This window comes from Lepidochelys olivacea (genome assembly GCF_965140295.1).
Source record: "Lepidochelys olivacea isolate rLepOli2 genome assembly, chromosome: 16".
NCBI lineage: Eukaryota > Metazoa > Chordata > Testudines > Cheloniidae > Lepidochelys > Lepidochelys olivacea.
Genome location: NC_140426.1, coordinates 27,121,128 through 27,147,747, shown reverse-complemented (window position 1 = coordinate 27,147,747; position 26,620 = coordinate 27,121,128). Strand labels below are relative to the sequence as shown.

General features: G+C 46.8%; 1 protein-coding gene across 5 annotated transcripts in view; it reads right to left on the bottom strand.

Moving 5' to 3' along the window:
• Positions 1-11,162: 11,162 nt before the first annotated feature.
• MVB12B (multivesicular body subunit 12B) overlaps positions 11,163-26,620 on the bottom strand; it is a 100,380-nt gene continuing 84,922 nt past the window's right edge. For all 5 annotated transcript variants that reach the window (XM_084650318.1, XM_084650319.1, XM_084650316.1 and 2 more), the window contains exons 9-10: positions 25,972-26,031; positions 11,163-17,071 (exon numbers count right to left, since the gene is read on the bottom strand). In XM_084650318.1, coding sequence (XP_084506444.1) covers positions 16,985-17,071; positions 25,972-26,031 — 147 coding nt within the window. In that variant the 3' untranslated portion in view covers positions 11,163-16,984. The remainder of the gene's footprint in view (positions 17,072-25,971; positions 26,032-26,620) is intronic.

Below are 26,620 nucleotides of genomic sequence, written 5' to 3'. Positions count from 1 at the left end.
ACTGCGTTTCTAGACGCAGTTGGTACTAAGCAGTAGAATTATGCTGCTGCTATTTGGCTACCATTGTTCTGAATTTTAACAAACACGTAATGTAGCCTCCCTCACTAATATCATTTCATTCACCCTGGGCATATGCCTAGGCACATACAACTAGCTACCCCTAACAAATGTATCAACTGGCTACCGGACAGCCAGACTGAGCCCCATTGCCTGGACAGGCATCTCCCCTTCAATTCTGGACCACAACTAAGTTAAAAAATAAAATATGAGCAAATTGAGTGAGGCCTTTTTTATCAGTCTGCTATTCAATACTGAACGAGTAAGGCCTGTTTTCTTTCTTTCCTTTGTGCATGTGTGTTGATGTAATTTTCTCATGAAAAGTCCAGAACTCAGGCAGCCACAGAAAAGTGCAGGCCTCCTGCTGCAGAAACCAGAAGAAAATCCATTGGCAGCGGCTTGATGTTCCTCCAGTCCACAGCAGGAAAGTTGCCAGCTCCACAAACTGCTACATCCTATTGCAATTAAAGACTTCAGTTGGAGATACTTCTACGCCCATATAGCGAACTGCTTGCTTTCTTTAGCTTGTCTGATAGGACACTCTAGATGTCTAATGTGTCATAGACAGCAACAGCCTGTCCTTCACATAAGGTTCTGCACGAGCCATGTACATTGTTTTATGTGCAATAAATAGAACATGTTGGGAACTAACTAAAAATATGCCATTTTTTTACAATTCAAGTTTTCTTTCTTTTTTCTTAAATCCTATGTTGTTAGTGGGCTCACCAGTACTTGCTAGAGACAGCATTCTGAAAGCCCTACCTCTGGGACCAGAGACACTGGGATGGGTTAGGTTTAAACTTCATCACAGACACTTGCTTTTAACAGTTGCTCTTACAGCCCACAATAGCAGGAGACAAATAAGTCTAGCAAAATAATGTTATAATATTCAAAATACCATCTAAAGGCATTTCCTCTTACCTAAGCCACACAGTAGTTCTTGCTTACACTGTGAGCTTTGGCAAAGGTAAAGAGAAGATGACTCAAGAGTAAACAAAGCTGAAAACATAAAAGCTGTGTAATAATATGTGTAACCAAAGCTCCAGGAAACAGCATAGTGCACAAGCAGTGACTCAGCCAGAACCCCCAGTACAGGACAGTAACAGACACAGAGAAAGGTTGCCCCTTTCTTTTTGTTTTCTTCCTTTTTTTCAATAAGAATTCCCAAAATAACTGAGGACAATGGAAATGTTTCCCTGAGAATTTCCAGTTAATCCAAAAGCCATTGTCTGTCAGAAACATGTGTCAGTGAACCCTTTAATGGGCTGTAAGATCCCTTTGGGCATGGCAGAAAGGGTCACGGGGATGAGGGAAATTCCACAGGGCTGACCCCTCTGAGCTTCCAGCTCATGATTTGCCCAGGTCGGAGGGATTTCTGAGAGGGGCTGGGGAGATGGGAATAAGGGAGTATGAAATGGAAGACTCTGGGCATCCATTGGGAAGGAGACCTGCAGATCTGTCTTGGGTAACACCATTCTGAGCAGGACCTCTGGACTTGTGGAAGTTGAAGTCCTAGTTATAACAGAGAGGGAGAGAAAAACTAAATAAGAAGGGTTTTGCATATGGGGTTATGTGCATCGTGTTAGTCACTTAATGACAATGGTAATTTCTAAGTGAGGTATAGTATCATCACTATAGTATCATCATCAGTACAATCTCTTAGGCCTAATACCACATGCACAAAAGTTATCTGGTCCTACTTAATGTACATGCAAGTTGCCCTGAGAGCCCTCTTTGCTTTCCCATGATAACCGGACTGCTAATAGGCATAAATAACTTTAGCTTCAGCTGTAGTAAAGCTGAAGCCTATAGATCATGTCATGGGTCTCAACAAATCCTGTCTGATCTATCACTGTTTAGAACCAAAGGAGGTCACATTAACAAACAGGTGGTCTACATAAAACGCATGTAGAGTGTGCTGGAAACAGTGAGCTTGTTTGTGAAATGGCCTATTAAGGGGCAGCTTTGTTTTAGTGAGAGTTCCCTGGGCTTATGGCGCTGAGCACGGACTCAGACCTTCCCACTAATGGCTTGAGCACCCTCTGCTCCCCCGACCAGGCTGCAATAGCCTTTCGCAGAATTTCTGCTTGATGTATCATTGGGACTAATTAATCTGGCACAGTTCCATCATTTGCTTTGCTGCAGAGCGCATCAGCTGAGACATTTTACCCTTTTGTGCAACATATTTGTTTTAAGTCTCTCCAAATGGTCATGATGGGTTTGGATTAAAATATGAGGGCCTGATCCAGAATCCCATTAAAATCAATGGACATTGGATCAGGCCCCTATAGTATAATCCTATAGTTCAAGGATCTTTGCTTCACTCGTTGCAGAACATCCAGCATTTAAAGTGGGCATGCCAAAAGAGTCATTAAAGTTGTGCTAAGAAAATTACCTTGGCTTTGTTTTTTAACCATCACCACATCTCAGCAAAGTTTCCTGAGGGACATTCCATTACCTGCGCATTATTGTGTGTGTGTGTGTGAGAGAGTGAGAAACCTGCACCATGACCAGTTATTCAGCATGACAACAAGGACAACTACAATACAGTACAGGCTCCACAGTGCAGGTTGGTGGGAAGTGTGTAAAATGACGTCTGGCAGAGCAGCTGGATGAATACTCATTTTAATTTAGATCCAACACTCATAAGTCAAACTACAAAGTGGTCCCATTTGGGGTATTCTCACAGTTTTTGGTTTAATCAAGCAAAATTCTAGAGGTCAAATTTCACCTTGGGAAGAAGTATGTCACTAGACTTCCAAGATTTCTGGTGGAAAAAAAAATAACTTGAACCTGTGTTCTCTAGAGAATTACACCATGATTTGATTAGACTTTTTTCCCTGACATCTAGCCCATTTTATTAACTTCTGCTTTGCTTTTAAAGGAGGCATCTACTGTTATGCTTCTCTGAAGAAGCTCATAATGTTATAATTCAAGTGTCAGGACAGATTAGGTTAAACGTACTGTATAATTCCCAAAGGAAAACAAACTTCAAAACATACTCTATTTGCCTTGTAACATGTCATGGATTGCATTAGAGTTGAACGTGTAATTCTGTCGCCTAATGTGTTAAAGTTGGCATGGATTTTATTCTGTATGCAAGGTGAGAAATTACTTAGCTAACAAAACATTTCGTTTCCCCCTCTTTGCGTTCTTTCTTTATGAGATTCTGAATGTGACATTTTCACAAAAAAACCCTGCACTTATTTGTGAAAAATGTATATTAAAACCAAAACACATCAAATGGAAAGAAATCACAGATGGTTTTATTCACAACCAGTAGAATTAATGGCCTTCTCTACTCTTTATAAATATTGGAAGCAGATGAGTTCATTACTATTTCACTCTAATAAAGAAAACCTGCTTTATTTTGAAAAAGACATCTACTTATCTAGTGTTTCTATTCAATAATAAATCTATTTTCTTTGAAAATAAAAGAAAGGCTATTAACAAACAAAAAAATCTACCTGCATGATTTGTCAACTAAATTTAAAAAATTATCTTCATTTCTGAAAATGGAATTCAAGGGATTTTGAAAATGTCACTAATTTTCAAAATAGAAAGTTTTGAAATGTTTACTTTGTGGTTGTCTTAAATTTTTACATCTTTCAACAAAGCAAGCACAAAAGTGAAAACATCTGAAAAGGCTTTTGAAAAGAAGAGAGTCAGCAATAGTCGGGTAAAGCTGTGGGCTCCTTTATCTTTAAGAAATCTGCACACATGGAGTAGAGTTTAAAAGTTTTTTATTTTATTTTTTTTAACTGTGCATTCAAACATTTCCTAGTTTTGAACACAAGTTATATTGAGTTTGTCAGACCTTCAAAGTACTGTTGGCAGCCTCTCTTGCAATGGAATAAAACATCTTACCCTAGGGAGGCAAAAGCTGAGTCATTTGTAACCCCAAACAACATTCACTGATGTGGTCATCTTGTTAGTCATGGAAATCCTGTGTTATTTCTATTTATGCTTCTTTCAACACTTATTAACTGAGAAGTGAGAGGGTTTTATATTAAACTGCATAAGATGTTTCCCTCTCCAGGGCCATGACAATCAGTTAGGTGGCTTATCAATCATTTCAGAGATACGTGTTAAAAAGGAAAATATCTGAAAAAATTCCCAATGCAAGTTAATTTTTAATACTATAGGAAAAAACAAACAATAGTGAAAAACAAAACCAACCAAGCAATCAAATCCCCAAAGTGTGTGTCCAGGCTTCTAGAGTCCTTTGGCTGGCTTTCTCTCTAACTTTCATGCATGTAGTTCCTTGCTTTCTTTTTTTTTTTTTTACAAAACAAAGACTGTTTTGGGGTTAAAATTTGCCAGGCAGTGACATTTTTGAAGACAAATTGCAGCTCTCGGTAGTTTGAGTATTAAACAGAGCAGAAGTCTGCCTTCAATGTTCAAATTCATTTATTACATTTCCTTAGAAAACAAACTGTAGAACCATAGACAACTCAAAAGAAGCCAGCTCAAGTCTTACTTTGTAACACTTGCTCCAGGTACAGGTCTGTGCAAGGAGAATGCAAACAAGTATTTTTAAATACTGGTGGCAATGTGGAAGATAACTAGTTCATTTGAATGCAATCTTCAATTCATTATATCTATTGATGATGGAAACTCAGAGCATTTCGGTTTTGTGTCATTAAGTGCATAGCAAGTTGTGGTATTTTGCATGCATGCCTGTGTTTTTTTTCCCTGGCAGCTAGTATGAGGATTGCCAAGTTCCAGATCCACCAGGAGTGGAATGTGAACTGAGTTCAGCCATTTCCCTCCTGTCCAACCCCCTTAGGCAGCCACAGACTGAATCTTCCCTGATAGCTCCAGGGGAAATCACGCCTCTCACCCAGCAACTGAGCTCTGCATTCTGCTTCAATAAATCCCGCAGGGTGGAGTTTTAAAGTCTGTAGTTTGTCTACGAAGGAAGGAATTGAGGAGGAGTAATTGAAACATCAAACAGAGAATAGCAGCTGAAGGGGAGAAGATGATTCAATGCGCAGAGATTTATGGAGCAAAATGGCTTATGTTTTTATAACAAAAGACAACTTCATTCAGAACTCTGTATGTTTGCTGCCGGCAGAGAGCAGCATGGCAGGCAGGGCTCTGCAGCCCTTGCCCTGGGGTTTATCATCCCCGGCAGGTTATGTTTGCAGCAGACAGGAAAGCACCTTCCTTTCAACAGTTACAGCCTGATGAGTGTTGCACAAACCCCCATCACTATGGGAAGTGTGTGACCTCACATCAGAACACAGCCACTCAAAGCTTTTCTACCATCTCACTCTGCCAAGCGAAGGACGAAGGCAGCACCATCCTTCCAAGGTGTCTCCTGCTCCCATGGAACAGACGTGCAGTTCCTAACCATGTGGGGTTGGTTCCCACTGTAGGTACCTGCCTCCCAGAAATGAACCCAATGACAACAGTAATTTCAGAACAGAGCCTCGGGGCTGAAATTGTTTCGGGGGGGAAGTACTGGGAATCAGTTACTTGGGAAAGGCAGAGAGTTTTGGGTTGAAAAAAACTTCCCTTTTTTGGACGTTTCAACAAAAATGGCAACATTTTTGATGAACTCTATTGGGAAATGAGAAGAGCAGCAGGAGACTAGGAGAAGCCAGGAGAACAGAGATTTTGGTAAAGTCTGGGGTATTGCATCCTGTACGTGCGTGCAAATACAAATAAGACTTTGAATGGAAGTAACTTGCCCCCTGGCCTTTGGAGACATTACTGCATGATTCTCTGACACTGTCGTTCTGATAAGAACATTGTATTTGTATTGCCCAGAAATGCAGAACCTCACACTTTGAAGGGCTATAGAGCCTGGCCACTTAAAGTAGCAAGAGCAAATTACCCAGAGGTGCTTTGATATTCTCAGTCATTACCTGAGCACAGCACTCTTCCTAAAAAAGGTCTCAGGTTTAAAAGCATCATACGGACAATAGGGGAAGAGCTCAATCATGGAAGCGTGGGATGGGCTAATTCTGCTTTACATCCAACCCACCACCTCCTCCCATTCAGCAGGTGCCACGGCAATTCTAAGATGAAGTTTCTTATTTTTTGGTTGGGGAAATGGTGCTGATTTGAAAAGGGAGGTTATAAAACATATGCCTGCAGAGAATCTCAGAGAGTCAGGTATTCATCTGATTGAATTCAAAGATGACTAAATATTTGAGTTAGCAAGAGGAGTGGGGTGAAAGAAGAAGCCAAAGGTCACAATTTACTGTGTCAGGTTGGGTACAATTTAGAAGTCAATCTCTAGCATGAAAGGCAAACCTCTTTATTTGGCGTGTCTTGAAAATATTCTTGCTCTGATTCTGGGGCAGCCTGTCTCTCCAGTCCCCCGAGGTTGGAGGTTTGCTGCTGCCCATGCACAGACATGTTCCTGTTATGGCCAATATAACTGATACCCATCAGGTGGGCTGTAGCTGTGAAAGGGGAGGGATTAAGCCTGTGATGCATCTCAGGGACTCTCTACTGTCAGCCTCCCGGCTGTTCACTTGCTCTGCAGCGCCAGTGCAAACTGTAAACATTTACTCCAGCTCAGAGCCCAGATGGAAACGGCCGGCCAAAGCTCGACACCGGCAGGTCACCCTGAGCCTGCTGAAGCAGCCCTGGCACATTTCCCAGGCTGGGTTCTGGAGCTCACCACCCGCACGTGCCACGGGGAAGGTTCCACTTGTTCTGAGAGCCCTGCGGACGTTCATTATCCCCCCACAACACTGGTCCCAATCCAGACAACTCCCCTGTGCCGTCCCAGCACTGGGTGAAAGGACTCCGTGGAGAGCGATATGCCACTGGTGAGGGAGATCTCCTCCCAGGCAGGGGAGAGCGTAGCCAGCGTGTGGCTGTTACTCCTTGTAGTTCACGAAGACGATGCACACGCAGTGCCCCGCGCATAAAGCCTCCACCCCACGCAGCTGGGCCCCCCCGCTCTGGGAGACTGCCACCTGCAATTCGCACTGCCAAGCTGCTGGCACCTGGGGAGAGACCTTCTGGAGTTGCTGGAGTGACACGGGGCTCTCCCTCCCTCTGTGACCTGGGCACATCGTCTCCGTAGAGCTCCCAGTTCCTCAGGGCAAGGGACCGGGCGTAAGCACCAAGTTCTGGGCAGGCGTTACCATAGCTATTGACGGGTGTCACTGCCTGGGACCCCTTTGGGGACAGGCTCCAGTGGCCCTTGGCTGTGACGTGCCAGCCACATCCCCGCATTGGTCCCAGCTCAGGCACTGTGTTCAGGCCAAACATTGCGTGACCCCGCCATTGCCTTCCAGAGGGAGGTCAGCCGGGACCTGAAGTTCCTTCTCCAGCCACGGAGACACGTCAAGCTGTAAAGTTACACTTGCCAGGCAGCCCAGCTGATCTACCAGTGCCGTGGAAGCTCTGGAGCAGCTTATTCCATTACGCTTCCTTGGGAAAACATAGGATGAAATCTGATAATCCCAATTCGAGATAAAAGATGTTAGCACCCCTCTCTCCTTCCCCAAGCAAGGCAGGGCTGTTCCATACCATGGATTTCTTTCAAGGCTTTGTTCCAACCCTGGCTCAGCAATGGGGCTTCTCCCCACACCCTTTAGGAGCCAACCGTCAAACAGATCTCACATTAGGAAATGTCCCCGCCTCTCTTCGCTCAGTGCCAGTCCCAGCAATATCCCTCTGGTGCAATTAAAACATTTTTCACCGGGGTAGTCAACAAGCAAAGTGCAGCCCAGCTCTGTGAAGCGGAAGCAGTGAACTGTAGGAGCCGGGTACTGCCCCATAACTCAGAGCGGGGCTGTAGTTCAGAGTTAATTATAAGACTCTGCAGAATTCCAGTTTATAACATTTGTAAAAAGGCTTTGGAACTGTGAGCTGATTAGAGCAGCTCTTGGCCTGAGAGAGCTCTCACATTTTGGCAGGGACCAACCTGGAGCCACATGCAGCCTGGATTCACCGTGTCTGTCCAGTTTCAAACAGGAAACGCGGGAACAGAGAGTGGCTCTGTGGGTGGCCATTTGGGTGAGGAAAAGCCGCAATGCTGCCAAGTCACTGTGTGCGGAGAGGAAGCAGTGACCAGGGAACTGGAGGGAGGTTTAAAGTTTGGACTTAACAAATTCTTGTTGACTGAGCTTTCTGGAACGGTGACAAGCCAGCCCACCCCAAGATGCACAGAGTGCTCCCTAGTCCTTTAATTTATGTTCCTATCGAACACGCTCCATACTGAGCATGATGCATCATGCCACTTCAGCCAGTAGAAATCTTTGGCACTGCGAGGCTTCCCCAAGGGGACACATCACTGTGAACTGCATTAGCGCTAATCGATAAATGATCTGGAGGATGGTGTGGATTGCACTCTCAGCAAATTTGCGGATGATACTAAACTGGGAGGAGTGGTAGATACGCTGGAGGGCAGGGATAGGATACAGAGGGACCTAGACAAATTGGAGGATTGGGCCAAAAGAAATCTGATGAGGTTCAATAAGGATAAGTGCAGGGTCCTGCACTTAGGACAGAAGAACCCAATGCACAGCTACAGACTAGGGACCGAATGACTAGGCAGCAGTTCTGCGGAAAAGGACCTAGGAGTGACAGTGGACGAGAAGCTGGATATGAGTCAGCAGTGTGCCCTTGTTGCCAAGAAGGCCAATGGCATTTTGGGATGTATAAGTAGGGGCATAGCCAGCAGATCGAGGGACGCCCTCTATTCGACATTGGTGAGGCCTCATCTGGAGTACTGTGTCCAGTTTTGGGCCCCACACTACAAGAAGGATGTGGATAAATCGGAAAGAGTCCAGCGAAGGGCAACAAAAATGATTAGGGGTCTGGAACACGACTTATGAGGAGAGGCTGAGGGAACTGGGATTGTTTAGTCTGCAGAAGAGAAGAATGAGGGGGGATTTGATAGCTGCTTTCAACTACTTGAGAGGTGGTTCCAAAGAGGATGGTTCAAGACTATTCTCAGTGGTGGAAGAGGACAGGACAAGGAGTAATGGTCTCAAGTTGCAGTGGGGGAGATTTAGGTTGGATATTAGGAAAAACTTTTTCACTAGGAGGGTGGTGAAACACTGGAATGCGTTGCCTAGGGAGGTGGTGGAATTTCCTTCCTTAGAAGTTTTTAAGGTCAGGCTTGACAAAGCCCTGGCTGGGATGATTTAATTGGGGATGGGTCCTGCTTTTGAGCAGGGGGTTAGACTAGATGACCTCCTGAGGTCCCTTCCAACCCTGATATTCTATGATTCTATGATAATCCTGGAGCTCTGGATACAACGAAGGGTTTCAGTACAGGAGCGAGGGATGGATAACATACCCACACCCACAGTGACAGAGCCGCTGCGTTAGAAGATTGTTTCGATTGCAAAGCCAAGCCCTGAAAAGTTTGGAAAAGTTTGGAAAACTTTTAAGCTTGCCTGTGCAACCTTAATTTGGCCCCCTTTTGGGTATGCTTTATAATACAGGTTTCAGAGTAACAGCCGTGTTAGTCTGTATTCGCAAAAAGAAAAGGAGTACTTGTGGCACCTTAGAGACTAACCAATTTATTTGAGCATGAGCTTTCGTGAGCTACAGCTCACTTCATTTCGTCATCCGATGAAGTGAGCAGTAGCTCACGAAAGCTCATGCTCAAATAAATTGGTTAGTCTCTAAGGTGCCACAAGTACTCCTTTTCTTTATAATACAGTTTTTAATTACAAGGACTTTGAGGTCGCTAAACTTTGTAATTAATGAAGAGACTATGCACTGGAAATACTCACCCAACACAGTCACAGCTAAATACATCTGGGACATGCCCAGTGACAGGAAATATGTAGAAGATTCATGTGATTCACTGTTTTTCCACAGAATCCCTAAACTCTGACTTTTCCCAACTTTTGAGTGTTTGATTTTTCAACTTTGACAGTTTTTTGGGGTGCAATTTCTAAGGTTTAAAAAAAAAAAGCAAATTGAAAAAAACCGAGAAATTCCATCCTGCAGAACCATACTGACCCCACATGGGTCGTCAGCGGGGTGGGGACCTTTAGATCCACAGCACAAGCCTCTGCCATCGAGCTCAAGGAGTAACTGGTAGCAGTAGTTGTCGGCTGCTATCAGTGTAGAGCTCAGCAGCCGGAGAGCGGCGGCTGCTGGCCGAGGGCCCAGCTCTGCCGGTGATGCCCCAGCAGCAGCACAGAAGAAAGAATGGCAATACCCTGACCCCCCTACAATAACCTTGCAACCCCCCCCCCCCCCCCCCCGCAGTGCCCTTTTGAGTTGGGACCCCCAGTTTGAGAAACACTGGTCTCTCCCGTGATATCTGTATCGTCTAGGGTAAAAGCACACAAAAGACCAGATTTCACCGGGGAAGACCAGATTTCACGGTCTGTGACGCGTTTTTCACAGCCATGAATTTGGTAGGGCCCTACTTATAAGGTGCCATGTTGATTTGGTATAATTCTGGTTTATCAAAATGTTGTGTGGTGTCAATGCCTTACAGAAGTATTTTACATCAACACTACTGCCTTTATCAACCCACCTTGAATCTCATCAAGAAATGATAAAGGCAACTCCATGGAGCAGTGCCAAGGAATTTACACAGTGGTTCAGTTCAGAGTAAGTGTAAATTCACTTCACTGCTCTCCTTGGTTTCTCTCAACTATTTTCAGAGCATTCAGATCTGGACTCTGATGTGAAGAGCGATGAGACCGATGGAGTGGAGGCAGAGAAGTGGTTTGGCTCAACCTGTCCACCTTGATAGTTAGAAGAGGCCAACTGCCAGCAGCTGCAGCACTAGGAGCCTCTCACTTTTAGGGCACTGGCCCAAATGCACTCAAATCATTTGTGACCTAAAGTCTTTATTATCTGACAGCTTTTTGGAGTGGGAAAGAGGAGCTACGTTCAGTTCAGATGGCCTAAGATGTCCTCATCACTGAAATCAACATACCACAGATGGTTCTGTGTCCTACCTCTGCAGCAGGCTGACGGTCACTGGATCTTCATGGAGCTTGATGACGCCTTCTCACGCTTCAGGTTGGTTCTTCCAGGCCAGAGTCGTGCCACACGCACCTCTGATTCTAAGGGTGTGTTAAGTTTCTTAAACTTCATATTTAAAAAAAAACCAAAACATCAGGGAGAGCGAACCAGTTAAAACAAACTTTTATTTAGCAAATTATATTAAGAATACAGACTACGTTATCACACAATGAAACTTCCCTTCGTAAAATACAGGAGGGTGATCTAAAATAAATATAAAAAGTCAGAACATTCTTCGGATTAATGCACAGTAAATTCACTTCCAATAGCCCAACAAAAATGCAGCATCTTAAAAACATTTCACAACTGCATAAAAGGTTTTTCTTTTCCATTTCTATGACACGACAGTTAAAATTGTTGCTGTTAGGAATTCGTTTCACAACAAACAACCCGGAAAGCTTCAACCAGTTTGGTTTCCCTGTACCAAATGAACAGACAAAACTGAGCAGCACTGCACTTCCTCTATTGACAACCATGTCTGACTTTTATGGCTCAGAATTACCAGTGCTGAAGTGTGTCTTGTTATCCTCTCTCTTCATTGCCGCAGAGAGAGCTTTACCTTAAAGTAGTTCTTTAAGGCTCAAAGGCTGAGGTAATAGTTAATGCAATGATATGAACAAACCCTTTGTGATGGGCGGAATTCAGCCCTATGCAGAAGATCCAGAGAAGACTTAGGCACCACTTATGTCCCACTTAAGCTATTTGGAGGACATGTAGGCCTACTGCTGGCCCTCAGCAAAGGGTCGATTCTGCCCTAAATGCATAATGTGAAACTCATAATGGGGACCATAAATCCTGTAGGAGTCAGTGTCAGGGACAAGGCCTGTCTCATCCTGTGGAAAGCTGGAGTTATTCTGCTCAGCTCCAGGAGGTGAGAATCCACCAGCAAAGCTCCTCTCACTCCAAGGCCGTTGCACTTTTTAAAAAAAGGGTAAAGCCGAGTGCAGGAGGCAGCCATCTTATGGAGCTGTTTGCTCTCAGCTCTTGGGAGCTCAGGGAAAGGGGCCACAAATCTAGTTCTATTAGATTCAACAATGGCTTTGAAGTTATAAAAAAAAATCATTTTAAATACCAAACCTCACTGCTGTTCTTCAGATGGTTTAACCCCATCATAGAAAAGCTTGGAGCTCAGTTCTAAGCCGTCTCTATCCCTGGCTCCCATCCATTATGTTGCTTCCTAGCAAGATGGCTGCCCCTGGCCCACGCTGAGCCCGGCAGACAGGATCTTGCTGCTGAATGCTGGTGAAAAGCACGCCCCATGACTGAGGCGAGCAGATATGTGGGATGGACAAAACAGGCCACAGCTCCCCTTCCATGGGGTGCTGCCACTTGGGATCAGCAGAATATCCAGTTCCTTAAGCAATTTGTATGGAAATTTAATTCACAAAAAGTGGAGTGTGAAGGTGCAGGCCAGGTGAGGCCTGGGAAGAAGGAAAGGTGAGGGGAGCGTGGGGCAGAAGGGAGGAAAGGCAGAGGGAGACAAAGGTTGCTTGGGGGAAAGCGGCTGAGAAATGGCTTTTGCCAGCCACCCCCAACCCTACCTCTCTCACGCTACACACCCCTTTGGAGATACAGGGGTGGTGGCGGGTCATGGGATCTCCGAGGCTCCGCTAACAAGCCTAAAAACTGTGAAGTGCTGTGCCCGAGTCCACTGAGACCAGCTCGGCCTCTTCTGTCTTTGACAGTTTTGGTTTTGAGAAATTAGAAGACTGGTGAAAAACCCAAATAAACTCAGCACCACAGAATACTGATCTCTAACTAGCACAGCGGGGTCACAACGGACTGTCCCTACAAAGCACCTGGTCAGAGTGAACTCCGGGCAAGTGACGCAGCAATGGAAGGAGGGTTAGGAACGGTCTCATCCCACATGAATATGGCTATGTGATGAGGGAACGTATCAGCTAATTAACCACACTGGCATTTATCACAATGTTCACAGGCTACATCACGGGGAATAAATCCTTCCCTCTCTATTACTACTACATGGGATTTCACAATCTAGTTACCTGACTGGCCCAGGAGCTACCGGCACACATTACTGCAGTTCTGGCCTTTGCTAGGGGATCATCACCCTGGGAAATCCCAGGGCAGTGCATCACTGTTAATAATTCATCTGACTGTAAGCAAGCCCTGACTTTCCCAACACCATCTCATGAGCAGTGTCAGGAGATTTCATGATTATTTGGCAAAGTAATTTCTTCTTCTTCCAAGTGGATGCTGCACACTCCTCAGCTTGCTCTGGGGACAGATGTGGGCTGACCAAGACACACTCATTACAGGTAGGAGGAACCAGCCCTTCTGTTTTACATCCACTCACCCCCATACCCTCTGTCAAGGAGGCCTGATCATGACCCCTCTGCAGCCACTCCTACCTCAATCTCAGGGCTCAGTGCAGAGCAGCAGACACACTCCCTCCTCTGGGACTGTGCGGGCCAATGCTGGAGAACTCACACCTTGTGTGGGGAGTAAAACACGTAATGGGAAATCCACTTGCCAGTGGAGAGCAGCAACCACTAGGAACCAGGGCCAGCCCTGCATGGAGTTATTTTGAATAAGAAAATTACTGTTCAGTAATTAAACCTGCCTATTGAAATACTGATGTGATGCCTGCAGAGACAGAGGGGGCAAAGTGCCCCATAGCTCATGAGTTCCAAAGGAAATCACTTGCACTACTGTCAATCTGCTTAGACTGTTCCCTGCATTGCACTCTCAGTCCTCTTGTCTAAGGAAATACTCACAGCCATTCGAGCAGGCCTGAGAATGCACAAGAGGTTCTGACCAACCGTCCATGGATCCTGACCCAACAAACCCCACTTGCCCTACACACTTGTGCAGGTCTGCAGCTGCGCTGGCCCAGCCTATGGCACAGAAAATCTCTGATGTGTCACTGGCAAACTGCAAAAGCACAAATGTGAAGGTCAAGTGTTCATTTTCAGCTTTCCTTTGCAGAGGCATCCCTGAAACAGCTCTGCAAGGACTGGGAGAGGGCGGGGAGGAGGAAGCCTACACTGAACAAATCCTTGTCCCAGGTAGACAGCCTGTCAACACCTGGAGCGATCCAGTGTTTGGCATGTGTCGTGCAGGTAAAGCTGGGTGTATGGTCTCTCAGAAGGTGCTGAGGGAAAATGCACTGTCACTGTTGCGAAGGAGCTTATAGCATCGACTCTAGTTTCCGAGAGCGAAGAGCTACTGATGCACTTTAAGCTACTCCCACAAATAAGGCGGCAAAGCTCCAGATCGGTTTTAAAAAGCTGTCCCAACATTTGAGCTGCACCAGAGCTGGATGGTTTCCACAGCTCAGTCTGCTGAGCCGAATGCGGCAGCCTCTGACAGACATTCCTCAGGGTGCCAAGAATATGATCGGTGGCCCCCAGGATGGATCGGTGTTTGAGAACCACAGATATTGGCTTAGCTCTGATTTAGAGCAGGAGTACCCAAGCTCTATCCAACCAACGGGGCACTGGCCTGTTCTCAGCAGCCTGTGCTGCCCACTGAAATGTGTCTACAACGGAGCAGCTGGGTCTGGCCTCTCCTGGAATGAGGAGAAGCTGTCCATTGAGATGTCAGCTCCCACGGGAGACACTCCACCTTCATCTGGTAGATCTACATGGCATAACTCTGGACCACGCACTAGCTACCCTGGTGTTAAATCACAAGCTCCCAATTCTCCAGCTTCAGTGTGTGGGGAGGGGCAGCTCTGTGACACTAACTTTCATCCTTACGCTAGGACCAATGTTGCAGAAAACCTTGATCTACCTGTTACTATGTCCACAAAGCTGCCCTCAGCCAAGGAGGGAGCTACAAATTGATCTACAATGAACTACAGGACAAATTACAGACAGCTGAAAGGCAGAAAACACAAGAGAGATGGATGGGATGGACAAATGACTACAGCGTGGAGTGAATTTGAACTTCAAGTGAACCTGAGCAGAATGACCAGGCTGACTGCGCTAGCTTCCGTGATATGTTCATTGGTTGATGTCAGCACCATCAATCTAGCCTCTGTAAAGCTTGGCAGTAAAGGCTGGCTTTGCTTTCCTGCAGCAGAAAATAAGAACTAAAAGCCACTTTGGAACCCTAAAAGAAAGGAGCACCTTCTGGGAGTCACCCAGGCCTATACCAGCTGATGCCAAATATTACAGGCCTCAATTCTTGTGCTCAGACCTGACCCTTTTATAACCATATACTCCCATTCTTCCAGCAATAGAGCTGGTCTCTAAGAGGCAGTTAGTAAAAGAGCGACTGGTCTGGAGAGTCAAAGCAGAGACCTGGAATCAGGTTCTACCCAGAATGCTATGGTGTTTTGCACCTATTTCCCCCCAGCAACACAGTACAGTGCTTTGAAACCAGAAATGGATCATTGGACAAGAAATATTTTACATATGTACAAATACAAAATACACAAACCAACAGTACAAAACCTACTATTAGTCAACACTCTGTTAGACTAGAGAACTCAGGAAAGTCAAAAGCAGTGCAAAGCGGGTCCGAATAACCCAAACCCAGAGCTACAATACCAGTATTTGTTACTATGGCAATTGCATTTTAATAGGGTTAGACAACCTGTCTTCTACAATACAAGAAGATGCACACTAACACTTACTTTTAAAAAATGCCATTTCGCTGCTGTAACGTAGTTTTGTTCCACAGCAGACTTGAAAAGCAGCACAGAGCTAAGATGAATGCTTCTAAAGAACTTATTACAGCAACAGACTTCACCAAGACATGCGTTTGACTCAGGAGTGAGTCAGGGACACCACTTATAAGCATGCTGAGGTCAGGGTTTAATGCATCATGCACTTGCCCAGTGGAACTATCTCAGCCTTGTCCGACATGGTCAGGTTTTAGCATTTCCCTCCCTGAGTGCAGCAGTGTGCAGGGACGGGGTGCACAAATCTCTTTCCTTTTAGCAGCCAGCAGGGGCAAATGTTTGACAACTGCCAAAGTAACTGGCAGGTTCCAGTGCCGCTTTATGCCAAAGCCATGGCAAAGCTTTCAGGTGGCTGGGAGAAGTCAGGATGGCCTTGCAGAGGTCTCGCTGGCTCTCCATAGGCCAGAGAGAGCTATGCAACATTTGCCACGATCCTCTACTTCCAGGCAATGGACATGCAGCCTCTTTGTGCCAGGGAGAGGTGCCACTGAGATCCCTGTGCTCTTTGAGCTACTGCACTTTGCCAGCAACTTGGGAGAGAGCCCTAAGTGGAACTGAGCGAGCGACCCTGGCTACATGAGCTGAAAGTAACAAAAACCATTAAGGTCTCAGGTGTATCCTGGCCACAAGTGAGCTGAGGGCAGTCTTGACTTGGAGAAGCAGATGAAGGGTTTACCATAACTCAGGGTTAGCTTGCTAATCAAAGGACACCCCTGGACTGCTGACCTGATGGTTTTGTGACCTTGCACAAACCAGAGAACGCTGCTGTACTGAGCAGGGCAGCTGGGGCAGTTTATCCCGCTGCACCTCAGTTCCCAATTTAAGCTGGTGCATTTTGTGATTTGTTGACTAACTGGCTGTATCTTTAGTCTCATTTCCCCAAATGCTCTATCCCTAGCAGGGCTCATTGCTAGGAATCTCTCCAGATTCCCATGAGCTGGGTTCATGGCGTGCAACATTTCACTTCAGATCTGTATGGAAGTGAGCATGCTGCAGCAGGTGCTATAAAGCAGGGAGAACTGCGGAAGCCATCTGCCAGGCTCTAACTAAGGGACTCCTGACCAGGAATTGTCCCAGCAGGGCTAAGGGGTGAGGGTGCCTGGCAGAAAGGGTTAACACAGTCCAAACCTCAGAAACAACATGTACAAAATGATCAGGGAGAGCGCAGGAAGGAAGGCAAGTCATTAGAAAAGTGTCCTGTCTGCCGAGAAGGGTTCCAGTGACACTGCTCATCAGGGCTCGCCTCCCATCAGTAGTATCTGGGCGCATGCGCCGCATCTCCGGGGAGCCGGCCTCCCTCGCTCCTCAGGACTGTGGCATCTGCTGACATCTAGTGGGGCTGGGGGGCAGCCGGGCAGCAGCGCTTTGCTCTGTCCTGAAGCTGTAGTCATACTAGAGAGCAAAACAAAGAGAGAGAGACCAACACAGGAGTGACGACGATGCGAGGGAGCAGGCTAAAGCTGCATCACTAGCACTAGATGCAGAGAGCAGCATGCAAGCTCTGGTCTCAGACCCAGCCTTCTCGCCACCTGGTGGAGGGCAAAATGGGGCACGCCCTGCTCCCTGGCGCAGCACTCAGAGCTGTTAAGGCAGGGCAACACATTGTACCTGGGTGAGCAACGTGCCCCTTGTCTCCATGCACGCCCACAAGCCCCTCTGCGTTCTTGCACAGAGCTCTCCCCAGCCTGCCGACAGCCCTGCTCCCACCAGTGCTGCCCAGTGCACTGGCCAGAGGAGGCCACTATAGGATGCTGCAAAGGGTCACACTTGCTGCCCCTTCCACCACAAACCAGCCCTTTAAGTCTGTGGCAATGCTATCTGCTGCCAGCTCAATACGTTGCACAACATTCATGGAGAGAAAGCAGGGGTGTCCCCCAAGCCCTGCTGATTCTTTCGCTTTTCCTCCAAAAACTCATTTTTGTTTAAAGTGTTGAATTATAATCCAGATCTGTGCTAAGGAATAAATGGAAAAGCAACTCTCAGTTAGTGGGAACAAATGCTCTTTAGCATTTCCAAGCACTGGTCCATAGCCAAGCTCCCAGAGTGATGCTGGTGTGGCCAGTGGAACCAGCAGGAACACTGTAAGTGGGAATGCAGGGAATTCCTTCCTCCAGATTAAGTAGCTCCTTGTGCTGAGATAAATTGGAACATATTATCTATCACATGAAGCAGCTGGGAGAAATATTTCTCCTCTCAGGGAGTGGGTACACAAACTTGCATCAGTTTAATTAAACTGGTTTAGTTAGATGGTGCAACCCTGCAAGTAGATGCTCTTGTTTCACCATGATGCAAGTAGATGCTCTTGTTTCATTATTTCAGTTTAGTTTAAACTTGTTCCTAATCGATTTACAATAAACAGAAATAAACCGGATTTAAGCCGGAACAAAAGAGTGTCCATGTGGAAAATCAAACCTCACATGAAGCCAGCACACTTCTGGGCAGGGGGGCCCTGGAGAGCTTTGCCATCGATTTCCCTGAGAACAGGACCGACCTCAGCTGGGCGCGGCAGAACTCAGGCTATCCAGCAAAGAGCCGCTTTCCAACGTCAGCTCCAGAGGCCTTTCCGGGGCAGTGATTCGCTCCGACACCCAGTGTGACTGTCAGCAGGATTCGGCCTGGCCGGCTGGCTTGTCTCCAGGGCACTTGACTCCAGAGATGCCCTGCCTGCACAGACCAAAGGACACTGCGCTTCCCTGCCAGAAATCCATCTTCGAACAGCAATAACAGCCACAGCCCAGGGCTTTTCCTGAGGATTTATGGCTGACTGGGATCCTCCAGTGAACCTCTGGCCATCAGCTCCTCCCAGCCAGCATTAATCCCCAGGAAATGCCCTAGGCCTGACCATTAGTGCTTGGAGGTTTTCACTGAGAAGAGCTGTAAGTGCATGGTAGCAGAGCCATCTTGTGGCAAATCGTGGCTCAGACACTTCCAATCCAATCCACTGAGCACGTGCTCTCTCATCAACACTGAAATATTTTGCTGTTCTGTGGCATCTTTCAGCCCAGGATCCCCAGGCAATTACAATTAGTTAAGTGGCTTAAGAACGATCATGCCAGCTGGACACACAGGAAAAACACAGCACACAGTGATTAAATGACTTACCCTACTGGCAGTTAGGACTAGAACCCGGGAGTCCCAACTCCGTTCCCCTGGCCCTAGCTCTGGTCACTAGGGTCGTTCATACCCTCGTCTCCAAAGTAACCGAACAGGCGGATGATGAAGAAGCCATTCCAGACCTCCTAGTCCAGAGCAAACACCCCCCTTTGCCCCAGGCACCTAGTTACACAGCTTAAGCAGTCCCTCTACTGCGGCCAAGAAACATATTGAAGGAGGAAATACTGAATCATTTAAACTGAACCCTCACTATCACTGCTCAGTAAAATAACCTCGGCCCTGGCTAGTACATGTGACGGTCACATGCGAAGCACACAGCTAGTTCACCAGCATGCCAGCGAAAGCCCTTCGGCCTGGCTAGTAACAGCCTTGTAGCAGAGCGGAGGGCACTGACATGGTCGATTGAGGTCTGGCAGTTAAAAGTGGCTTTTACCCCACTCTTTAAAGGTCTTCTTCCTGCTGCGACACTGGAGGGTGAGCTCAGCTCAGGAAGCACCACAGCCCCTCAGGACACGCAGGGATAACGGTCACTGAAACCACAAAACTGCAGCTCAGTTCCTCACGCCTGGTTCTGGGCACGTTTCCGGTCGGATTATGCCTTTCAGGCCCCCAGCTCAGAACGACAGCAGGGAGCCTGCATGGACAGCGGCTCCCCCTTCCCTGAGACAGCCCCTCTGAGTGACTCTGGGAGGGCTGTGCCGGCAGCACCCCCCCGGGAAGACAATGCACTGGGTCCATGGGCTGCTGGCCTTGCCTCTGGCAAACGCAGACGTGGAACCAGTGTGGGACACGGTGCCGTGGTGATGGGGCCTGGAAAACGTGATGGGCCCAGCCTCTGGTAATGAACCAGCCCTGTGCACGTGCCTCATGACGGGCAGGATGCGTATCTGAGGGCAGGAGACTCACAGCATGATCCAGCAGAGGGGCTAAACTTGGGAAAGGCCCTAAACCTTCATACCCACAACACTACTTCTCCCCGGTGTCCGGCTGCCAGCAGTACTCAGTCAGTAACCCACAGCGCATGGTGCAAGCCGAATGAGTTAGACCCTCTTTGGTCACACACCGTCAGCCAGTTTATGCTCACATGGGAATTTCCCCTCAGTCCAAGTATTTGCCAGGTACTGTCTGCAGCTAGTTCTTTGTATCTCGTGTGCATGGCTCCTCCCCGTGACAGGACAGAGCTCACACTGGGCTTCTGTCCCCCAGTGGGATTAGCATCCATCTAAAAACCAGCTTTCCAGTCTGAACCCACCAAAGGAACCGTCTCTTGCCCTGCGTCTGTACAGTGCCGAGCACACAGGCCCTGTCAGGATAAAACCCAACCATTCAGCGTAGGGCTGTTTCCACAGGCACTCGAGCCAATCGACTCCTTCACTGGGATATCTGGAGGAAGCCAGCACGAAAGGGCCAAACTCATATGAAGCAAATTAAAATGTGCGTGGAAGCAGCTCTGCCTGGACGCTGGGTGGGGACAGCTGCCCAGTTCTAACTGCAGCCCTGCATCGACATCCCTGTGGTGTCTGTGCAGGGGAGCCACTCGCCTTTACACACACAACAGGTCGTTCGTGAACATGCGGACAGCAGGACGGGCCCATTCGGGAAAGCACCTAAGCACAGGGTTCGCTCTCGACCTATGCTCATGCTGCGTGAAGGGCTTGGTTTGTCTAGTCCACGGTCTCAGAGCTCAGTCGTGCTGCTTATCGCTGTGTGGGTGGGGGCGTTCCCGGGTTTGTACAGCTGGGCATGCACAGAGCTGGGGACTGGCCCAGCTCTACTGAACCCACTGCATCAATCCCACGGGATGACTCCATGCCCCTTCCTCTTGGCCCTCACTCATGGGTCATAAAGGCAGATATACGGCCTGCCCTCTTGGCAGAGACCCCACTGACAAGGAGTGCTCAGAACTGGGGCAACCGGCCACAAGTACCCCCCTCTCCAAGCCACTGGGGGGAGGACCCAACCTGGAGACACTGGGGGCCTGCTAAGGGGGCGAAGGGACAGGGAGGATCCATAGGTACCTAGACTCATTTCTAGTTGTACTTGTTGGAGAGGCAGGTGTTCCTAGCATGGGGGAAGGGATGGAGATGGCTCTTTCTATCTAGAGCTACCAGCTCAGGGCCTGGTGCTAAAAGGACACTGGTCATGGGTCAAAAGGCAAGGGATACTCAAATCTCCTCCCCTGCTTGTCCATGGCCTGCCCAATCTAGAGAGGTCTCTTGTACACCAGTATGGGCCCGTGCTGCTGGAGAGGGGGGCAGTTAACATCCCCTTGGCAACGATGCCATCACCGGCCTTGCCAACGAGCTAGCAGCTGCACTGCCCAGGGTCAGCGCCTCCAGGCACAGGGAGCCGAGCCAGCCGAGGACCGACATGGGAGGACAATGCCTGTGTGCAGGAGCTCTGAAGCCCAGGGGCTCAGCTGGCTGGAGCCTGGGACGAATGGGCCCACACGCTGGGCATGGACTCCCCGGCAAATCAGTGATTTCTGTTAAATCATGCAGCGTGCAGCAGAGCTCAGGAGCACCCCGTGGCTCCACTGGCCTAGGGCCGGTGCTGGAAGGGTCTGAGTGTGAACAGCCTTCGCCATGCTAAAGCCACCTCTGAGGGCAGAACAGAATCATAGGATGGGGAGGGACCTCAAGAGGTCATCTAGTCCAGTCCCCTGCACTCTTGGCAGGACTAAGTATTATCTAGACCATCCCTGACAGGTGTTTCTCTAACCTGTGCTTAAAAATCTCCAATGCCGGAGATTCCACAACCTCCCTAGGCAATTTATTCCAGTGCTTAACCACCCTGGCAGTTAGGAAGCTTTTCCTAATGTCCAACCTAAACCTCCCTTGTTGCAATTTAAGCCCATTGCTTCTTGTCCTGTTCACAGAGGTTATTCAGAACAATTTTTCTCTCTCCTCCTTGTAACAACCTTTTGTGTACCTAAAAACTTATGTCCCCTCTCAGCCTTCCCCTTTTTAATCTTTCCTCATAGGTCATGTTTTCTAGACCTTGAATATCACACCGCCCTACCTCTGACAAAGGCGCTTCTATCAGGGGATCTCGTAGCACTGAATGTAAGAGGGCGGTGTCATTATCCCCATTTTACAGACAGGAAACCGGGCACAGAGAGGGGACATGACTGGCCCACGGCCACTCATCAGGCCAGGAACAAAGTCAGGACTAGAACCCAGGTCCCCGGACTCCCAGTCCAGTGTTCTGCCCACTAGATCACCCTGTTTCTCTGACACCTAAAGCCACACAAATGAAAACACATTTTTGCCATCACATCTAGATGACTGATTCTGTACAGTAACTTATTTTCATCTGGACTGTAAGCTCTTCTAGGCAGGGACTCTTCTTCTGGGTAGCATCTGGTGTCCTTTAGATAAAGAAATAATCATGTAGGCTTCAGGTAGGGATGGTCTCTTTTCTATGCTTGTATCATATCCAGCACTATTGGGCTCCAGTTCCAACAGGAATTTTTGGGTGCCACCATCTTATAAATATTTACTGCTGATCACAGAAGTGGCAAGCTAAGTTATTTTCTAGCTGCAATAAAATGTTACATCACTAGATGGAGCTACATGACCACAAATTACTTTGTGACAAAACCTGCGATTCTTTAAAGTTAACCTTTACAAAAGGCAGTTGAAAAAAAGAAAAGTGAACACAGACAATACGGGGCTAAGGAAATTTGCTGCCTTGGCAACTGAGAAATGGGTATTTAGGTGCCAAAACCATAAGGAACTCCTGCCTTATTCACCTTATAAAGAAAGTGATCTATGGCACGCAGCTCCCAGGTGCATATGGAATCTGTGCAAGGGAGGATGTGTCAAGAAGTTGTCTTCTCCACGAAAGCTTTTTAATCGGCAAACATGTCTTCATTAATTTTACCTCAATGTCGTGATGTCACAGCCAGCACTATCAGCCCCAAGCTAAATAAGCAATAAGCCTCATTTTTCAATACACAAACACATAAAGATGTCAGCTCAAACTGTTTACTAATTAACACTTAAAAAGACACAAATTAGATATGCGTGGCTAAGAGCAATTATAATCAAGACGAATTTCTCTAGTCATTTGGGAACAGAAAAAAATGCCTAATTGCTGGAACCAATGTTTTAAAAACTGAAATCATGCCAGTTAGCAAATATGTTCATTTAAAGAACATTTCATGTGACTACACTCTGGAGAATTGACTACAAACAGGAGAACAAGGAAAAATATTTCTGTATAAAATTAAGATTTTAAACTCTTGTAGATTTACAACTTCTTCATTAAAATGTTTGCAAAGAGCAGCCTATGAAAAACTGTAGCAATTAAGTGGTTAAATAAACTGCCTTCCTTGTCAATTTTAAGAGAATGATTAATATTAGATGTTCACTTTACTAATTAGACTCTCACTAGACTTTTAGCTAAATGCCAAGTTAAAACTGAGTGGTGCATTCTGTCGAATGTTTGCGCTGAAAAGAGCTGGGAGCCCAATGGTCACACTTTATTGTTAACGATGTTACAGCATGGAGGTTTAAGGCAATATTGAGCCGTCTGATAAATTGCTCTCTACGGTCTGTGGTGTTCTGGGTGTGAACGGGGTTGAGGGCCCTCTTCACTGGCCGTAGGTGTCACTCTGACCTGTACAGAAGATGGTTTAACTTCTTGAGACCATCGCCTTCTGGGGATTTCGTTACCAATGCATTACACAGGTCTCGCTATGCAGGGGCACATGCGGTGCATGACAAACAAGCACAAAATCCCTTCCTGGACCTGAAGGCGGGAACAGCAGGGTCTTTTCCGAATGTATAAATGCCCCCACAAAAGAAGTAAACTGTGCTCTGGTGACTAGGACACTCTCCTGGGTGTCAGGAGATTTGGATCCACCCCTGGCTTTGCCACTGACCTGCTGGCTGACCTTGGACAAGTTGCTCCTCCTCTCTTTGGCAGGCGACCCTCCCACCCTTTGGTTTGTCTTCTCTGTTTAGAGTGTAAACTCCTTGTGGCAGGGACTGTCTCTACAACGCCCAGCACAACGGCATCTTCATCCAGGTGGGAGTCTCTAGCCCCCAAAAAGCTGAAAGTTTGGTTTGTTCATGTAAAGGAGAAGGCTGTTATCACAGCCTGGAGAACGGCTGGTACAGTTGACATATTCCACTATATAAAATGAATAATCATTCCTGGAATTCTTTGGGAATATTTCTGTGTGGCATGCAGCTCCAGGGAAAATGCTCTTACTGCGGTTGGAAATCCAGCAGGTTTGCTGTAATGGAGCTATTGCTTGCAAGGGAAATAAAGCTACACAGAAATTCACAATATTTATATGCACATCTCTTTGTATGCAGACAAGATGCTTCATCAAGGAATATGGGCTGCATAATTAAACTTTTCATTACTCTGAAACACATGTGGCCTGTGATGGGAGAAGGGGATCTTGGGATGGAAGGCTCCCTTTCACTGCAGCACAAAATGAGAGTGACACTCATGTTCCCTCATATAAGCTGGTTGGGGGGTGGCACACTGAAAAGGCTTCTTAATCCATGACTCTTTGGAGCAGTGCTTCCATGTCTGGAGGGCTCTCCCGCATCCAAGATCTTGCACATGGTGCTGGGCTTCAAACCTTGACTTTGAAATCTAACATCTTCTTAATCTGCCACTCTAGCAAGATAGACAAAACCTACCAACTAAAACATTGGTGCTCAGTGCTGATCCTAGCAACAGATGCTAACAGGTCAGGTTCACGTCGGGTGGAGCAGCAGCACCCGACACTAGTCAGGCTTTGCATGGACCAAGCTGGCCTTCCTTCTGTGGTCTTTGTGATACACAATTAGATGCTGTTCTGCTTTTCACTCAGGGTATGCAGTGAAACCCTGTGCACCAGACCCGGTGCACCAGAGATACCCCATGTATGCCCTCAGACAGGAAACTACTCTATACCCTCACTCTGCCATTTCTCAGTAAGAAAGGGAAAATAAATGCATTAACCTATTATCTTATATGCTATCTGTATGCAAGTGCCCCGGAGGAGCAGGTGACTGATGGTACAGAACAGCAAGGCTCTAGGATTTGAGCTGGCTTGTCACTGATACACATTTCCATGGGGGAAATGACGCGTGGGATACTCTGAGATATTCCACAGCCAGCTCGCCTGGCTGATAAACCCTATTATGTGTCAGGGCAAGGAATTATTCACAATCTGGATTCACCTTAAATCTGAATAACTTGTTCCTGAAGATTTGTTAGCTTATAAATAGAGTCTTCCTTATTATGGAAATAAATATGAGAATTCCTAACTTCCCATAAAAATACTTGAGTAATAAACCACTGTGTTTTGTTGTAAAGTCACCTATAATCTGCATGTGACACTCCTTTCATTTTTATGACATATTACAAATCAAAGACAAAAGGATTAGTCAGCTGTGTTTCTGCGTTGGCTACGATAGGTTCAGAAATTTTGCTGTGCCACATTGATTCACTTTGCCCTCATTCCGGCCATCCTTCAGCACAGGAACCTGTTAGCTGATAACACAAAAAGGGAATCCCAAAGGAACATGGTTCGACCAGCTCCATTTTTAAGACAAATATTCCTCTCAAAGGGAAGCTGCCTCTGAACAGCTGACGGCTTACCATCCTGCGGTACAGCGCATGTGCACACAAACACTGCCTTAGGAAAACAGCAATTACACAAAACCAGAGGTGGACACTACTCTGGTTTGATCCTCTCTCTCTTTTGGAGGGTTCACAGTCTCTAAAATCTCAGCCTATTTGTTCCTGGTGACAAGTTACGTTCACCATCAAACTGAAAAATTATGAAGCAGTTTACCTGACACTGCTTAACTGAGTTCAATTGCTTCCTGAAATGGAAGAGGCAATCTCACACAAACAGTGCCCTGTTTGGGGAAACACGTAGTTTGTTAATAAGCGAGAAAGAAAGGTTAAACAAAAGAGACATCTGGAATTAAATGGAGGGTGCAGATTTTGCTGTTAGATTCAACACTTAAAGCTTCTTCTGGCACAAATCACAAAAGGCATTTGTAATTTTGAGTTTACTGTTTGGCTTAACTTAATGTTGATTTTACCCACCAGCAGTGACCTGGCAAAGCGAGCTAAACTCTTTCCATAAGGGAGGGAACCTTACAGCTACGCGAGCACAGATTTGGCTGTGCCTGTGCTCAGAGTCCCACAGAGCCACTTACCTCCTTTTCAATTTCTGCCAGGGATTTGATTGTGATGCCCAAGAGATCAACTTGCTGCATCTAAAAAAACAAAAAAACAAAACAAAACACCCCAAAGACCCGGGAAACATGCTATTTAGTTTTCAGAATAATTCAGCAGATACATTCTGTCACTGGAGAGTCAGAGGCACCAGCTATAAATGTGTGTGAAACCCTTTCCCCCAGTACACCGCACCAACACAGAGGCAGGTGGACTATGGGCAGTGATTGCAATGCTTGCTTATAACTAACCAGGATTATTTGCCATTCTGGACAGGGTCATTTTAAACTGGTAAATCCTTCGCTGTCTTCCTGACAACGGCTATTGCACCACTGTGTGTAACACACCCTGGATTTTAGATGGCAGTGGGGACATAAGCAGGAGAGGCATTAGTTGTGGAAAAGCCTGACCACGCTGACCATCTGGTGGCAATGGTGTCACGGGAATCTTAAGGAAGGATTAGCATGGCCTAATCGCTCTCTGCATTTCTCCTAGCAGCAGGGGGATCCCAGTTCTCTGGGAGCGTGAGTGGAAGGGATGAACAACGTACACACAATCCTTTCCAGACAGCAGTGGCTGCAAAACCATCACATTTTACCTGGAGTTTCTATAATCACAAAACAAAACAAA